Source organism: Geotrypetes seraphini, chromosome 6 (assembly GCF_902459505.1).
Source record: "Geotrypetes seraphini chromosome 6, aGeoSer1.1, whole genome shotgun sequence".
Classification (NCBI taxonomy): Eukaryota; Metazoa; Chordata; class Amphibia; order Gymnophiona; family Dermophiidae; genus Geotrypetes; species Geotrypetes seraphini.
Window position 1 is genome coordinate 248,889,527 of NC_047089.1, and position 19,038 is coordinate 248,908,564.

The 19,038-nt window shown below is 42.1% G+C and overlaps 1 protein-coding gene across 4 annotated transcripts in view; it reads left to right on the forward strand.

Annotated features, from left to right (window-relative positions):
* Window positions 1-19,038, forward strand: part of USP9X (ubiquitin specific peptidase 9 X-linked) — a 589,740-nt gene that overhangs the window by 517,362 nt on the left and 53,340 nt on the right. For all 4 annotated transcript variants that reach the window (XM_033949377.1, XM_033949378.1, XM_033949379.1 and 1 more), the window contains 2 exons: window positions 16,972-17,192; window positions 17,600-17,688. In XM_033949377.1, the coding sequence (XP_033805268.1) occupies window positions 16,972-17,192; window positions 17,600-17,688 (310 nt within the window). The remainder of the gene's footprint in view (window positions 1-16,971; window positions 17,193-17,599; window positions 17,689-19,038) is intronic.

Below are 19,038 nucleotides of genomic sequence, written 5' to 3' on the forward strand. Positions count from 1 at the left end.
CATCTCGCCGCCCATTCCCCCAATTTGTTCAAGTCCCTTTGCAATTCTTCACATTCCTCTTTAGTCCCAGCTCCACTAAATAGTTTTGTATCGTCCGCAAATTTTATTATCTCACACTTCGTGCCTGTTTCTAGATCATTTATGAATATATTAAATAACAGCGGCCCGAGCCCTGAGCCCTGCGGAACACCACTCGTGACCCTCATCCAGTCCGAGTAGTGGCCTTTCACCCCTACCCTCTGTTTCCTACCCGCCAACCAGTTTCTGATCCATCTATGTACGTCTCCGTCCACTCCATGGTTCTTCAGTTTCCGGAGTAGACGTTCGTGAGGCACCTTGTCAAAGGCTTTTTGGAAATCAAGGTATATAATGTCTATGGGGTCTCCTCTGTCCATCCGTTTGTTAATACCTTCCCCAAATTTCCCTTTCGGGGGTTGTTTTTGTTTGGAGAGGACTTAGATATGGTGGTTCAGACTCTGACGGACTCTAAGGTGCCCCTTCTGCCTGAGGACCGTGCCCGCCCGGCGTCTCGGGTTGGCATTGCCCGGGGGCGTCTGCGGGAATTTTGCAAGTTTCGCCTGGGGCGTGGGACTGCTTCTTTCCAGGCTTCCGGTTTTTCCCCGGGGTCGGTTGGCTTAGTGCATGCAGTCCTTTCAGGGGGCCCGTCGGGGGCCTGGGAGTTCCCCTCCCCCCTGTTCCCCTGCTGCCTGTCCTGCACGATGGCTCTTTGTCGGCACCCCCTTTGGTTCCCGTGGGCGCCCAGCTGCGCAACTTGTTTCCCAAGTGGGCCGAGATCACGTTCGATCGGTGGGTCCTCGTGGTGGTGCGGAACGGTTATGTTCTTGAATTTTGCCCGCTCTCTGCTGGATCATATCTAGCCTCTCCATGTCAGGTGGCATGGGAGACGCTAGCCTTTCGCCAGACCCTTCAGCGCATGGACACACTGCAGTCTATCCTTCTGGCGGTTCAGCCGGGGGAGTTCCTGACTTCTCTGGCGGAGGCCTACTTGCCTGTTTCCATTCGGGCCTCTCATCAGCTCTTTCTTCACTTTGCGATATTGGGTCAGCACTATCAGTTCTGTGTGCTTCCCTTGGGCCTGGCCACGACTCCCCAGACGTTCACCAAGGTGATGGTGGTCGTCGTGGTGGCATTGCAGTCGGAGGGCATTCTGGTGCACCCCTACTGGGATGACTGGTTGATTCGGGTGAAGTCGTTGCAGGAGAGCACCCGAGTTGCGGCTCAGGTGGTTGAGTTTCTCCGGTCTCTGGGCTGGGTAGTCAACCTTTCCAAGAGTCGGTTGGTCCCAGCTCAGTATCTGGAGTACCTTGGGGTTCTGTTCAACACCTCCTTGGGGAAGGTCTTCCTTCCAGAGGCCCGGGTAAGCAAATTGCAATCTCAGATTCGCCATCTTTTGGCGTCCCAGTGTGCTCGGGCGCAGGATTTCCTCCAAGTCTTGGGGTCGATGGCAGTGTTCCTGGACGTGGTAAGGCGGGCACTGGCCCACATATGACCTCTTCAGTATGCTCTGCTCCGGAGGTGGTCATCCCAGAGGCACAGTTTGGATATCCCTGTCCCTCTGCGAGGCTTGGCGTGCTGCAGTCTTCATTGGTGGCTCCAGACCTCTCATCTGGTCCAGAGGGTGAGTCTGGATCTATCGCAGTGGACGGTGCTTCTCACGGATGCCAGTCTCCTCGGTTGGGAGGGGCTCAGTGTCTAGGTCACTCAGCTCAGGGCACCTGGTCCATGGAGGAGGCGTCCTGGTCGATCAACGTGTTAGAGACTAGAGCCGTCCGTCTGGCGCTGTTAGCCTTCCGCTCCCTCTTGATGGGCAAGTCTGACAATGCCATGGCGGTGGCTTATGTCAATCGGGGCACCAAGAGCGCTCAGGTGGCACAGGAGGCGGCTCGGCTCATGCTTTGGGCGGAGTCACACCTTCTGGACCTCTCAGTCTCTCACATAGCAGGGGTGGAGTATGTTCAGGCGGACTTCCTCAGTCATCACATCTTAGATACCAGAGAGTGGTGTCTCAGCCCCGTGGCTTTTTAGTTGATAGTGCAGGCTTGGGGTCAGCCCCTGATGGACCTGATGGCCACGAGAGGCAATGCCGAGGTGTTCCGCTTCTTCAGTCGTCGAGGGTCTGGATGCTCTGGTTCAACCATGGCCAACAGAGGGGCTGTTGTGCATGTTCCCTCCGTGGCCATTAGTGGGCAGAGTTCTTCTCTGCATTGTTCGCCATCCGGGTCTTGTGGTTCTGGTGGCTCCGGATTGGCCTCTACATCCGTGGTATGCGGATCTGGTGACACTCTGGTTGCGGATCCTCTTCCTCTGCCTCTCTTGGACGACCTTCTGGTCCCATTCCCATGTTCGACCCGTCTCCCTTCTGTCTTACGGCTTGGCTTTTGAAAGGGGTCGCCTTGGTAAGAAGGGGTATTCAGATAGGTGATCTCTACACTCTTGGGGTCCTGGAGGCTTTCTACCTCTCAGGCTTATGTGTGGGTTTGGTGCCTCTTTGAGGGGTGGTGCCAGGCACACGGGGAGTGGTCTCTTTTCGCGCTTCTCTGCCTAACATCCTAGAGTTCTTGCAAGATGGCCTGGATAGAGGCCTGGCTTGGTCTTCTCTCCGGGCTCAGCTTGTGGCCTTGTCAGTCTTTCTGGGGTTTGTGACAGGTCATCGTTTGACAGCCATTCCTGATGTGCTTCGCTTTTTGCGGGCTGCCAAGTTACTCAGGCCTCCCATGCGGCCCTCTGTTCCCTCTTGGAATCTCAATCTGGTTCTCTCTATTCTGGTGCAACCGCCCTTCGAACCGTTGGGCGGCTGCTCTTTGAAGAACCTTACTCTGAAGGCGGTCTTTTTGGTCGACATTTCTTCTGCTAGGCGTGTTTTCAGAGCTACAGGTTTTCTCTTGTAGGACTCCCTTCTTGGAGTTTTCTAGGGAGCAGGTTGTCATGAGGCCTGTTCCTTCTTTTTCTGCCGAAAGTAGTTTCTTCTTTTCATGTCAATCAATCTGATCCTCCCGGTCTTGGGTAGTCGGGAGGGCTCTTCTGAGCAAAGACAGCTGCACAGGTTGGATGTTGGTCGGGTCCTTCGCTCTTAATGTGCAGCGGACCTAGGAGATCAGGAAATAAGATCATTTTTGGTGGAATTCATTATGTCACATATATAGAATGGAAAGATCAATAGCGATACAAAATGGAAATTATAAAAATTTTATTAAAATTTGGGAGCATTAACGTCTTTTTGTCATGATTAAATGCCATTTTTCTATTAGTTATACACCATATAGTATTGGGAGGGGTGAGGGATACAAATATAGGTTTCTTATTATGAATGAAGGGCTTTGAGGGAGGGTGGGGAGAGGGTTACATTTGTATGTTTAGATTATGATAAGATATGCAAGTGCTCTGATTAATTGTGTTTATTATGATTGTTGTACACTTGATGAAAGTTTTAAAAATGAATAAAGAATTATAAAAAAAAAAAAGGAAATAAGATCATCTCTCTGTCCTTCTGACTGGTCCTCATAGGGGTGCTGGTGCTTCTAAGGCTGCTGTTGCACGCTGGATCAAGGAGACTATTGCTTCCGCTTCTCTTTTAAGGCAGAAGCCCATTCCGGAGTTTCTCAAAGCTCATTCCACTTGGGCTAAGTCGTCGCGTGTGCCTCCAGTGGACATTTGTAAGGCTGCGGTTTGGTCTTCCTTTGTCAGACACTTTCGGGTAGATGATCAGGCGCTTCAGGACGCGGTGTTCGGTGTGCGTGTTCTGGTGTCAGCCCTTCGGGGGTCCCGGCCGTGTGAGGGACTGCTTTAGTACGTCCCATTCGTAAAGATTAACCTCTACTGGTCTGGAGAGTGCTAAAGAAGGAGAAATTAGGTTCTTACCTGCTAATTTACTTTCTTTTAGCTTCTCCAGACCAGTAGATGACCCCATCCTGTCTGTTATTGGTGCTGTTGCGCGGGCAGTTTTGTTTTTTGCTACGGGTTCTAGTATTTTTCTAGGGCCGGGGAGAATTAAAGAACAGCGGCTGTGGCTCGGCTGGCTTAGCTGGCGAGCTGTGGGGACATTTTCCTTCTGGTATTTCTTCTCTGCATTTTCCAACAGCATTTGGGTATGCTAGTTGTTACTCCTGTTCGGAGTATTGTTTATTTCTGTTTCCAGTTCTTAGTTCTGCTTGGCTATTTGGCAGACTGTTGTAAATAGAGAAGGGAGTATATTATATACAGTTTTGTTTTCAGTCTCCACCTACTGGTCATGATTGGATATATACCCATTCGTAAAGATTAACCTCTACTGGTCTGGAGAAGCTAAAAGAAAGTAAATTAGCAGGTAAGAACCTAATTTCTCCTTCCCTGACTGTAGAGACTGGACTGCTCTAATGGGGGTTAATCATACTGAAGGGTAAAGTAGAATGACCCAGTAATCTCAAGCAATTCCCTTGGGATTCAGAGGCTAGCCCAGTTATTCTGGCTCCATGTTTTGAAGTTCCCCCTGGTAAAAAACCAGCTGACAAGAGTGAGATGAATTGAAAGACTCTTGCTAACTAGAAAAAGGAAACTGCCCTGGAGGAGTCTATGAATGTTTTCCTCACTGAAGAACAAAGGAATAAACTGTGAGTGTTGATATCATTCTCTCTCAAACAAAAGATTCCTCTTGGAGTGAATTCTTGGCTGTGCAATTAAAAAGGGAAAGGAATTCAAAGGGGTAAAGGGAGGAGGGTCTTTAGTGAGAGTCATAATACTTGGAAGACAAGAGAACTTTTGAGTTTAGTGAAACTAGAACTGTATAAGGGCCTTTTAAGTTCCAAATCAGCCAGACACTGGGAAAAAGACTGGAAGGGGGTAAGTGAAACACTCACTGATTAATATTACTAGAGACTGACAGGCTACAGGTTGTTAATTACTTATTTGTTGCAAAAAGGAACCTTGGCATCTGACAGGATGAGGCTGTCTTATCAAGTTTTTTGGTGGTTGTTTTTTTTTTTTGTTTACTCGGACTGGAGATTAGTTTGAGTAGCTTAGGGGACTACAGCTGATTGAACTAGAACTGGTGAGTTTGCTGTTCAAGAGATGCCTTCAATGACTTCTGGTTCATTGAAGAGAACATAAGAGCTGCCATACTGGATCAAATTAAAGGTTCCAGTATCCTGTTTCCAACAGTGGCCAACCCAGGTCACAAGTACCTAGCTAGGATTTTATGTTGCTTATCCTAGAAATAAGCAGTGGATTTCCCCAAGCCACCTCAATAATGGCCTATGGACTTCTCTTTTAGGAAGTTATCCAACCCTTTTTTTTTTAAACCCCCACTAAGCTAACTGATTTCACCACATTCTCTGGCAACGAAATCCAGAGTTTAGGTTTAGAATTTTTAAACCTAATTAAGGGACCAAAAATCCTGAACATATAAAAAAGTTTAGAAAAGCCAATATCATTAAAAGAATTACAAACAGCGTTGAAGTCTCTTAGAGTTGGATCCGTTGCAGGTGGGGATGGTTTCACGGTAGAGTTTTATAAATCATTTCAAAATACCCTTTTACCATATTTGTTAAATTTATATCAGGTTCAACTAACTAAAGGTTGCAGCACAGGTGCTATGGCAAAATCGTTAACTATAGTTTTGCCAAAGCCAAATAAAGATCCCACATTGGTTTCAAACTACAGGCCTATTTCTTTAATCAATGTAGATGAAAAACTTTTGGCTAAGACATTGGCTTTGCGCTTGGCTAAGGCTCTCCCCTTTATTATTGGTATGCACCAAACATGGTTTGTTGCTCAGAGACATTCTTCAGGTTGGCTTTACATATGTTAAATTTATCAACATCCTTGGATTTAGAGAAGGCCTTTGATCGAGTGGAATGGACCTTCATGTATCAAGCAATGGGAATGGTTTGGTATAGGTTTAGGATTTATACAAATGATTCAAACATTGTTTAGCTCCTCTGCTGCTAGATTGTATATTAATAATAATTTCTTGGAAAGTTTTAGTCTACAGAAGGGGGTTAGACAAGGCTGTCATTATCTCCTCTGCTTTTTGATATTGTATTAGAACCCTTGTTATTAGCTATTCAGCAAGTGAAGGAGATACAGGGTATTCCTTATTCAGATCGGGAATATAAGGTTTCTGCTTATGCAGATGATATACTGCTTCATTTGAGAAAAGCAGAAACAACCATTCCAAGCTTACTAGAATGGATAGAGAAATTTGGAGAATTTTCAGGATACAAGATAAATTGGAGTAAATCAGAAGTTCTTCCACTTAATGTGCATTGTACAAAAGATTTGTTTGATTCATTCCCCTTTCTATGGAAGGAGGATGGAATAAAATATTTAGGCTTTTGAATAAAAAGAATGCTGGAAGACACAATGAAAGTGAATGAAAATTTTTTATTACAGAAGGTAACAGAAGTGTGTGAGCAATGGAATCCTTTACATCTTTCGTGGTGAGGGAGAGTCCAAACTATTAAAATGATGATTTTGCCTTTGGTTTGTTAGTAAATGGGTATGTTACCGGTTTTTTTCCAAGGGTCCTTTTATAAAAAATTAAATAGTATTCTTACAAAATTTATTTGGCTAGGTAAAACTCCTAGAATTGCTTTAGTATCTCTACAAAAGCCAATTACAGAGGGAGGGGTAAATTTTCCCAATTTTTATAGGTATCATCAATCCTATATTAAGCACCAGGGTATGTATTGGGTCTTCCCAGAGCTCATTGAAAATATCCCAGATTGGTTATGGTTGGAATGGCGACTCATGTTTCCTCTACGATTGTGCCATGTTCTCAGTATCAAAATGCCTAGATTATATAAAGATAATAGAATATTAGTAGACACATGGAAAACATTAAGATATGTGTGTAATTTAACACCTATTCCAATTCACAAATCAACAAATCAAACTATGTGGCTGAACTCCAAGATTCAAATTGGCGGATTTAAGGTCATCTGGAAGTATTGGATGATAGCAGGTATACGTATATTAGATGATGTTATTTCTAATGGTAAGCTGCTTGATTTTTCACGGTTGCAACATAAATATGGCCTCAATAAATCACAAAGTTTTAGATGGATGCAACTAAAGCAGGCCATTCAGGTGGGGTTCCCTGAATGGAAAAATCTTAATAATCAATATAGTTTAGAGTTCTTATGCTTTCAGGTGGACTTCCTAGGACACCAGGCTGCCCAGTGGTATAAATTGTTAACTGGATTTATTAAAAAGAAAACAAAAACCGATCTGAGAGACATTTGGAGCATTGAGATTAAGCATCAAATTTCTGCATCTCAATGGCCACGAATTGGACTTGGAGGATGAGATGTACAGTGTCTGCATCTATGAGACAAACTTGTTTTTTTCTGTTACATAGAGCATTATGGACCCCTGTTTGGTTACAAAAGTTAGATAGCTCTAAGTCTAATAGATGTTGGCATTGTCATCTTGAAGCAGGGATTTTAGATAATTTATTATTCTATTGTCCATTTATTATGACTTTTTGGAAATCAATTTGGGGCCAAATTAATTGTTTATTAGAAAACCCGGTGGCATTGACCTATGATACTATATTATTTGGCATGTCAATGAGGGCAAAGAGTCATATATCTTCAAATAATAACAAGCTTTTACTTATGACAGGGGTCGCCATACAATAAATTACATGTAATTGGAAAAACTGGAGTAGATTGAACTATAATTTTTGGTGAAACTCGTTATGCCATATATATAAAATGGAAAAAGCAATATCTACACAGAAGGGGTATTTAAGGAAATTTCAAGATGTTAACAAAATATTGTACTGAATAGATACCATTTTTCCCTTAAATTTATAAATTCAATACTGGGGGAGGGGGGGTAATATTTAGTTTATTATTTAACACTATAAGAATGATAGGGGAAAATTTTTATCATATGATACTTATATTTTTATATTTGCTATGGAAAGGTGGGGAGGGAGGGAGATAAGTTATATGATTTGTATTATTGCTGATTATTAAGTGTTCTATTTAATGTTAAAATGTTTTAACTCACTGTCACACTTATTGTAAGTTTTAAAATGAATAAAGATTTTATTAAAAAAAAGAAAAAAAAAAGAAATGCAGAGTTTAATTACTGTATTTCCCCATGTATAGGCCTATACAGGGTTTTGCAAACCGGCCTAGTTGGTGTAGCTTGTATAACTGGAGTGGCCTATACATCCCCCCCACCCCCTAAATATTTCCCTAACTGGTAGTAAGATTAGGCATGTTTTCATGTGCAAGCCTTGTTGAGTGGAACACATGTCCTGGACGACTACCTCCTCCACGCTGTGCAAGGCGGGAGCGATGTTTGCTATCTCAAGCCTCTGTTCTGCACTGATTCCTGATTGGCTGCCATAAGTTCTCGATGGCAGCCAATCAGGAATTGGCACGGGACAGAGGCTTGAGATAGCAAATAGAGAATGACACGGGGAAATAATCTGTCCCCGTCACCGGCCCACCATCCTCTGCACCGCCCCATCACCGCCGTTCCCTTCACCGCCCCGTCACCGTCACCGCCATCCCTTTCACCGCCCCGTCACCGCCACTGCCATCCCACTCACCGCCCCGTCACCGTCCCCGCTGCATCCATATAAGCCTTAGTACTGTAATATTTAGCTTATTCCTTTCTTATAAATCAAAGTTCCTGCTGCTGAACTAGAGAAAGAGATGTTCAGCTGGCAGGGCTTTGTTTATAAATTTTTATCAACACAACTAATATACTATTTTATCCTAAAGCAAAAAATAAATAAATAAATATAATTTTTTTTTCTACCTTTGTTGTCTGGTTTCTGCTTTCCACATCTTCTCATTGAATTCCTTCCATCCACTGTGTGTCTTCTCTCTGCGTCTTCCATTTGCTGTTACTGTGCCTCTCCCTTAACCCCCCCCCCAATTGGTCTAGCACCCATCTTCTTCCCTCCGCTCCCGCATAGTCTGGCATCTGTCTTCTTCCCACTCTGTCTTCCACATTTCCCTTGGGGGTCTGTTCCTCTCCACCCTCCTTCAATGTCTGTTCTATTCCTTTCCACCACCACCCTTCCCTCCCTCCTTTACCATCTGTTCCTTTCTACTACCCTTCAGCTCCTCTCGCGTGGCCTATCTACCTTCCTTCCTCTTATTTTCATGGCACGTTACAATGTAATTTGTGCAAGCCACTGGAGCCTGCAAGCTCGGTCCCTGTCCCATCCCCACAAACCATCTCGCTTCTGTGCTCCTATTTTCTCCATTTCTAATATCTCCCCTATGTATCTGTTATTGCCTCCCCTGTGTCCATATACCATCCCCATGGCATGTCCCCTTTATGTCTCTGTCCCTATGCCCCATGCACATAATTTCCCCTCTTTCTGTTACCTTCCTGTGTCCAGATTTCCCCTATCTTCCTCTTCCATACCAGTGTGTCTCTTCTTTTCAACCCCATCTAGCTTTTTTCCCTCTTTCTTCCCCCCCCCTGCTTCTAGCATCTGGCTCACCTGCCAGTCCTTCCCTTTCTTTCCTACTGTGGGTTTTTCTTTCCGACTTCATCCCCTTGGCCCAGAATCCTTTTCCCTTTCACTCCCTCCTTCCAATTTGAGCCGGGAACACTAGCGATCGCACGGTCCCCGCAGCCACTACCTGTCTGCCCAATCGATCCTAGTGTTTAGCCAGCTCTCTCCCTTCTCCTCACCTTAGTTTATAGGTTTTCTTTTTCGGCGACCTGCACGCTTTCCCAAAGAGCCGCGCACGCGTGGCTGCTCAGTGTTCAATCTTCTGCTCTGCTGCAACTTCCTGTTTCCGGTTGCATCAGAGCGGAAGATCGAAACTGAGCAGCAGCGGGTGCGCGGCTCTCTGATAGCGTGCGGGTCGCCGAAAAAGAAAATCTACAAACTAAGGTGAGGAGAAGGGAGAGAGCTGGCTAAACACTAGAATCGATTGGGCAGGCGGGTGTGAGCTGCGGGGACCGCGTGATCCTTCATGCCTCACTGCGGGGACAAGACCATTCACCGCCCCGCGGGCGGTGAATGGCCTTGTCCCCGTCGCCGCAGCGACTGCTAGTTTTCTTCCCCGTTTTCGGCGGATGACCCGCGGCTAAAATGTGGTGGCCGCGGGTAAACCGCCACCGTGTCATTCTCTAATAGCAAACTTCGCTCCTGCCCTGCACAACGTGGAGGAGGTAGCCATCCAGGATGTTTGTTCCACTCAAGGCCTGCACATGAAAACACGCCTGATCGTACTACTGGCGAGGGAGATATTTAAGGGGGGGTGATGTATAGGCCGATTTACTTTTTCAATCTCTTAGTTAAGCCGCGGCTAGTAACATGGGGCAGCTTATCTAAGAGTTTTAAAACTTAAATCGGCGTTTCCTGCGGCCTATACATAGAGGCGACCTATACAAAGGAGTAGCCTATACATGGGAAATACGGTACACATGTGAAGAAATATTTTCTGTTTTAAATCTACTACTTAGTAGCTTCATTGCATGCCCCCTAGTCTCAGTATGTTTGGAAAGAGTGAACAAGCAATTCACATCTGCCCTTTCTACACAACTCATTATTTTATAGACCTCTATCATATCACCCCTGAGCCATATCTTCTCCAAGCTGAAAAGCCCTAGCCACTTTAGCCTTTCCCTCTGCTACATATTCCTGCCGTCCCATCCCTTTTAGCATTTTTGTCGCCCTTCTCTACCTTTTCTAATTCCATTACATCTTTTTTGAAATATAGCAACAAGAATTGCACACAGTATTTGAGGTGCGGCCATACCATAGAGACTTTTAGTGCTGTACCAGCCTCTGAAGAAATTACTTCGGCTTCACTATAATAAATTGTCTTGCTCATTTTTGGACTAATTTATTCGCTATAAAATTTGATTAAGCATAGACTCTCCAGAAAAAAGTGTAGTCACATGAAACAGATTCACGGGAGCACTTCACAATGCTTAAGTGCAGTAAAAAGTGCCACTTAACGTGCTATGACTGGACAATAACCTCCGCAAGGGAGGCAAACACCTCCCAAAAGAGCTTAACTACTCATAACATATTGGAGTGATATCAATCAGTGCACTGTTTTCATTTTCTCTTCTCAACAGTAGGAGATAGGTTATTATGATTGAAGCAATTGGTATACAAACATAGCATACTGTTTCATATCTCCATTAGTTTAATGATTAGTACCCTGTTCTGACAAAGATGGATGTAGGGCAGAAAGTGAAGGAAGGAAAAACAGCAAATGGATAAGAAGGTCCTGGAAACAGTTAACAGCACAGACAGAAGGAAGTGCATCCAGAGCCTGGGAAAAGATGATTAGAAAAATAAAATAACCAGACATCCAAGGTTGGAAAAATGATTTTATTTTCAATCCGGTGATTGAAATATGTCAGTTTTGAGAATTTACATCACTGTTCAGGAAGAAATGCATTTATTCTCTGTTTCTCGGTGGTGTACTGCATGCAGAGTCTGGCAGCATGATTTTCAGTTGTGTATATTAGGACTTTTAGTTTGTGGTCCTGTATTTGCATAGGGTTCATTGTGTGACCAAGGCCAGGTGTAGCAAAGATATTTGTTGGCTCTCCTTCAGCCCTTTTGGATTTAAAACAGCTCTCGCTTAAAAATTAGCAAAGACCACTGATTTAGATCTTTATTTGGCATCATTTAGTGTTTAATTGCACTCTAATTGCCTAGGTTCAAGTTATTCTTACTGTATACTGTTTTTGGTGAATTTTTTTTCAAAAAGGCAATAAATAAATCCTGGTAAATAAAATATGTCAATTAAAATTGGCATTTCTAATGTATGAAGTCCCAAAATAGAAGATTCAGGCACATAGAAATTGTGATTTTTTTCAAGACAATAGTTGCACATGTGAGTCACATGATTGTAGTTGACTCCAAATGGATGAGTTCTTCCAGAGTTAAGGGTTCCTTTCAGGGTTTTGTTTTTTTTTGGGGGGGGATATCTGCCAAGTCCATCAGACCATAATCTTCCAGAAGGAAGGCTTCCAGCAGCATGGAAGAAGTAACCACTGCCGGCAGCCTGAAGAGAGGGGCTGTAGCTGGATACAACCCGGCACCAGAGAAAGGTGTACAGTCTCGTGGGAGCTCTGGATGAACCACTTCCATCCTGTGGACCTGGAGGGGATCCTTATAGGATTGCCGTTGTCCACATTCCCATGCAGCTGTCTAGCATACAGTTCAAACCCCTTTTATTGACCTACAAGTGCGTTCACTCTGCAGCTTCTCTGTATCTTTCCTCTCTCCTTATACTCCTCACTGGGAACTTTCTTATCTGTACCATTCTCCACTACTGCCAACTCCAGTCTCCGTCCACTGTATCCCTGAAACAGACTGCCTTTGTCAGTACATCAAGCTCCCATCTCTGGCATTATTTAAATCTAGGCTAAAAGCCCACTTTTTTGAGGTTGCTTTTAACTCCTAACTCCCACTCACTAATAAAGTACCCATGTATATCATTCCCCCTGTGATAAGTTTCCTAACCTCTACTTTGTTTTGTTTGTCTGTTTTTGTTAGATTGTGAGTTCTATTGAACAGGGTTTCTCTTAAGAACATAAGAATAATAATAATAATAATAACTTTATTTTTTTATACCGCAATACCACAAAACAGTTCAGAGCGGTTTACAGGATAAGAGACTGTACATTTACAGCGAAGTTACAGCTTAGTTATAGCGAAGTTACATCGAGGTTACAGCATATCGAAAAACAGTTCAGAGCGATTTAAACAATGTAGGTGCAGAGAATTGGTTAACAATTATATGGCATAAACCAGTGACAATTACAAAAAGATCCAATAATTGTTGCATGGGGAGAGGGGAAGGGTAGGGAGGGAGGCAAGGGATTATTAGTTTGGTCGGGGGGACGGGGGTTAGAGGAATTTATCAAAGAGGTATGTTTTTAGAGATTTCCTGAAGGATTGATAAGTTGGGGCAAGAGAGATGAGAGTGGACAGGCAATCATTCCATTTGCCAGCTTGGAAAGAGAGGGTTTTATCGAAGAATCTTTTGTGGATGCATCCTTTTGGGGAGGGGTAGGCAAACAGGTGTGCATTGCGTGTACGGTTAGAGCCTGGGAAGGTGAAGTGGCGTGAAAGATATATCGGGGCTGAGCCAGTTAGGGTTTTGAAGCAGAGGCAGGCGAATTTGAAGATGATCCTTGCTTCGAACGGTAGCCAGTGAAGTTTCCTGTAGAAAGGGCTGATGTGGTCTGATTTTTTGAGCCCGTAGATGAGGCGGACTGCGGTATTCTGAATAAGTCGTAGTCGTTTAATGGTTTTCTTGTAGGAGCCCAGATATATGATATTGCAGTAATCCAGGGAGTTTAGAATTAGGGATTGGACCAGCAATCTGAAGGTGGGAAAATCAAAGTAATGTTTGATGGAGTGGGTCAGACCAATGGTCCATCAAGCCCAGTAGCCCGTTCTAACAGTGGCCAATCCAGGTCTCTAGTACCTGGCCAAAACCCAAGGTGTAGCAATATTCCATGCTACCAATAAAGGGCAAGCAGTGGCTTCGCTCATCTTTCTCAATAACAGACTATGGACTTTTCCTCCAGAAACTTGTACAAACCTGTCTTTCATGTTTAATGTACAGCACAGTGTACATGTGACAGCACTATAGAAATAAGTAGTAGTAGTAGTAATAAGCCCCTCTAGTAAAGCATCTCTATGCTGCTACTATATTCTCAATATTTAAGAATTATATATTTATCCTTCACTGATTAAGTCTTCAATTCAGTTTTATTCACCGTTCTCTCTTTGCAGCAAGGGCACTAAAGCAAAAAGTTCCAGGAAAATAGTTTCACAAATAACTCAATCTCCCTAGTCAAAGAGAATGTTTTATTCAAGAATCTTTTACCTTTTTGGTAAAAGAGAATCAGAATTCACTCACCAACCAATCAGATGGCTTTTAGCTGTCTCCAGGACTGCTGGGATTGTCATGCAGATTCCTGCAGGCATGCCTTCATGCATTGCTCAGCACAAACATTTAACCAACCAGAATATTTACAGATTTTAGACAATCACTGTTTACTTTTTATCACTTCCCAGTTTTACTTACACATCTTTTCCAAACCTCTTCTGTAATTTAACACTGTACAAGCTCACCCTGATATATAGCATTGGTTCTGTTCTCTAAAACAATTTCAACACAGCCAGAGCCTGTCTCGATACCAAATCTGTTGAACTGAAGAAAAGTTGAATTACAGGGTTCAACCATAGCTGCAGTTCAAGCCTGGATAATTGGTATTAACATAAGAACATAAGCAGTGCCTCTGCCGGGTCAGACCAGAGGTCCATCCCGCCCAGCAGTCCGCCCCCGCGGCGGCCCAACAGGTCTTGACCTGCCTTAATCACCAGAAGGGGCCCCCTTGCCCCCTAGGTTTCTCATCGAAGTCCTATCTTCCCATCAATGTCCTAACCCTCCGGCCTTGCACCTGCACGACCTGGTGAGCTGTCTATACTTATGCAACACCCCAGCACCTCCCTCAGTACCCCACGATCCCCTTTTCCCTCAGGAATCTGTCCAATCCCTGTTTGAATCCCTGTACTGTACTCTGCCGGATCACTTCCTCCGGGAGCGCATTCCATTTGTCCACGACCCTTTGGGTGAAGAAAAACTTCCTTGCATTTGATTTGAACCTATCTCCCTTCAGTTTCTCTGAGTGCCCCCTCGTACCTGTCGTCCCTTTTAGTCTGAAGAACCTGTCCCTGTCCACCCTCTCTATGCCCCTAAGTATTTTGAAGGTCTCTATCATATCCCCCCTGAGCCTCCTCTTTTCCAGAGAGAAGAGCCCCAGTTTATCCAGCCTCTCAGCATATTACTGCTTATAAGTTTGAAACTGATATTAATTCAGTCCTTTTGTGTGTCTGTTACCATGTGTCCATTATACAGGGTGCCCACAAAAGCACTCCTTGATTTTAAATAGTTACAAATCCAAAATTTCTTAGAATATTCTTTCACCTTTGAGGCTACAGTTTCATCAGCTCATAAAGTTTCATATGGTATCTGTTGATTACACTTGATGTGTGCCCCACCGGTTACTCGGCAAACATCGATGCGATAATCGAGCTCGGACCAGACTCTCCGAAGCATATCCGGTGTGATCATGTTTATATAGCTTCAGTGATGCATTCCTGCAGACCATCCATAGTTGCAGGTAGTGGAGGTACATACCTCCAAAGGAAAAAGTCACAAACAGTAATGTCCGGTGATCTCGGGGGCCACTTGAGGAACACCTGGTCATTTTGTTGCGTTGCATTGTCTGAAGGTTGTAACTGCACCAATTGCAGCTTATAAGAGTGAAAGTGCAAGCGATTGTGTAAGATCTTGCTAACCGTGCTTTTTGGGGCTTGTATTTGCTGTCATCTTATTTATAAACATATTCCAGTAAGTTTTGATTTTGTAACCATTTAAAATCAAGGAGTGTTTTTCTGGGCATCTTGTGAAAATGTTAGGTTCCACGTACAGGACAAAGTGACAGCAAACAATTTTTAAAGTAATACATGCAAGTTAGTGATGCGAGTATTTTAAATTTTTTTTTTTTTTTAATAATTTCTTTATTCATTTGTAAACTTACATCAAGTGTACAGTAAATATCAACCAAATATAATACAACATCACTTGAAAAATTTTCAATGTCATACACCAAGAAGATTTAACCCCACCCCCTCCCAAATTCATATACAACTAATATATACCACATGAAAATAATCTTATGACAATCATCTATATATTCTTAATGGGAAAACAAGAAATCCCCCCCCCCACCAAATCCACATGTGTATTAAGATTGGGAAAAGTGTAACTTATTCATTACTATAATTTAATAAAGGTCCCCACACATCCCGTAACCTTTTTGAACAGCCAACGCTCTTTCCATTTTATACACATGACAAACTGAAGACCACCAAAAACAATAATTCAGTCTTTTACAGTCCTTCCAATTATGTGTTATTTGTTGGATGGCAACTCCTGTTAATATCAATAAAAGCTTGTTATTATTAGCAGATATTTGACATTTAGCTCTCATAGACATGCCAAATAAAATTGTGTCATATGACAATGCTAAATGTCAAATATCTGCTAATAATAACAAGCTTTTTTATTGATATTTTAAATGTTTTAAGTTTTGCACATGTCTGCTTAATTTAAAGTTGCTTTTCTGCTCTCCCAGTTCATGCCACTGTTACCAAATGATGTCAGCTGATAAGGGAATGTTCAACTTTTAAAGTTTTGCATTTTATAGTAAGGAGATTATTTTGCAAGGTTTATAAAGAATCCAGATTTGATATACCATCCTTTTATTAGTATGGAGGTTTGTTCAGGTGGTTTACTTACATAATAATTAAGCTACAGTATAATCTCGTTATAACGGACTTCAAGGGACCTGGAAAAACAGTCTGTTATATCCAGAGTCCGTTATATCAAGAGTATGCATTTTTTTTTTTAACTTTATTTAGGTCAACTTGAAACAATGTTCAATCAATGAACAACAGTCACTGCACAAGCATATCAGCAACATCAATAACAAAACTCAGCAAAACATTGGTTTGGCACGAAATGATTGCAAAACCAGAACACTAAAAGATGTTCTAAAGCATTATGTCATACTGTACTGGAAAGAAAAATACTCTTGTCATTTTCTTCTTGGCTGCATTTTGATACTATATCACCGGCATGCCATGTGCCTTGTAGGCAGAGCCTGCATGTCTGTTATAGCCGAAGAAAACTACAGCTAAAAGCGGCTCTGGGGACCAAATTGGTTGTCCGTTATATCCGAAAGTCCGTTATATGCGATGATTTTCTGTATGTTTATAATGGCGCACAGCTGGGACCAGTGGACCTTGTCCGCTATAGGCAAGGTTCCGTTATAAGTGAGTCCGTTATAACGAGATTATACTTTATATGCATATAAATCATTACATTCTACAATGCAAAAGTACAAATGATTGTTGTTCTAGTAATTCATTATAATTCATTCTAGGTAATCCGCCACTTACAAACCCTTATGGAGAGGCTAACTTATCTCAACCAATAATGGCTCTTCAGCAGAATGTGGCAGATATTTTGTTTGTGCGAACAAGTTATGTGAAGAAAATTATTGAAGACTGCAGTAACTCAGAAGAGACCATCAAACTGCTTCGATTCTGCTGTTGGGAGAATCCACAGTTCTCATCTACTGTCCTGAGTGAACTATTGTGGCAGGTACAAGATGATAAAGTAGTAAAAAAAAATTCTTGTTGGAGAAGAGCGTTAGTTTTCAATTTAGTGCTTGTCTCAAGGTTGCGTGCTTTTATCTTTACAGTAAATTTCTATACTAAAATGACTAGAAAGTCATTTAAAAGCAGTGTACAATAACAAAAAGCAGTGTACTAATAATAAAACCAAAACAGTACATAAAACGGTATCATAGATAATACAAAATAAATATAACCCAACGGTGTATAGTGAACAACATAATATGAATGTCCCTCTCATGCATTTTTTTTGTAAGCTACTCTTTTTATGCTATTAGTTATATGGAAGAATCAAGTTTTTGTGTTCAAGCACAAGGATCTGGTTTTCAAATAACTTAAAACAGTTAATTAGATTTTAAAATTTTGTTTCTCAAGGTTGCATATTCTTATACATATGAACTCCGACCATACCTGGATCTCCTTTTACAAATTTTGCTGATTGAGGATTCTTGGCAAACCCACAGGTTAGTACTCTGCTGTGTTCAATATTCAAGATCATAAGTCTTTCACACATATGACTATATGGAGTATAGTCTTTGCTGCTGGAATAATAGGGAAGTGTAAAAAAAAATTATCATTGGGAAAACAGTGACATTTGTGCTAATGAATGACTTCAGAGATGATGCCTTTTACTGTTCACTGATTTCCCCCTTTCTCATCTTTCCCTCACTTCAGTTTTTCTGAATATTGAGATTTATATACCATAGACTACTGATGAATTTATAAAGTATTTCACAGTAAAGTAAAACTTGAAAATAAATGTTACATAAACATAGCTTCATAATTCCTTTCTATGTAGTGGTCATTGTATGGGATATATTTACATTACATGAGAGATTTCTATTCTGCCATTACCTTGCGGTTCAAAGCGGATTACAAAAGATTTATAGTAGGTGTGTTACAAAAGGAGATCAGTGGTCATGACTAGTGAAGGTAAAGAATAGATCAAGGTAGTCTCAGAGTCAAGAAAAAAATAGGAAGAAGGAAGGTATTCGTGATAAGACATTTTCAGTGATTTCTTGAAGAGTATGGTTTTTATTTCTTTTCTTAACAACTTGTAGTCAGTGGTTGTTAGCAGAAGATTGGAGATTTGGTTATTTAGTTTTGTTGCTTGAGTGGCTAGGAGGCCGTCGTAAAGTTTTTTCCGTTTAACTTCTTTGATTGGAGGGTGTATGAATGGGGTATGCTTTTTTCTATGTCTGGTTGAGGTAGTATGGATGAGTCGGTTGTTCAGGTAGGTTGGGCTGTCTCCATTTATAGTTTTAAATAGTATGCAGTAGAATTTGAATAGTATTCGTTCCTGGATTGGGAGCAATGAGAGTTGATGAATGCTTCAGTAATGTGGTCGTGATTCCTTAAAGAGTAGACGAGTCTTAGGGCTGTGTTTAGAATTGTTTGTAATTGTTTGATCATTGTTGCAGGGCATGGGAGGTAGAGGATGTTGCAATAATCTAATATACCTAGGATTAGGGATTGTACTATGAGCTGGAATTGTGTTCTTTAAGCACTTATATCCATATATAATTGTGTTTTTTAAGCACTTATATCCATATACTTGTAGAATGTCTTGGTTTTAGACTTTAAGGAGCAAAAGGTTTTCATTGGCCTTTAGGCTAACGGGCATATCACTGTAAGCAAATTTCCCATCAAGAGATGCTTAGAGAGAAATATATTATTAAAATTGTTCTAATTGGATTGAAGCAGACTTGATTGCCTCAAAATGTGGTGTCATAAGTATCTTCGGAACATTATTGAAGTCTCATGTTATACAAACCAAAAAAATGATATGATATTGGAAATTGGAAACTAGAGCA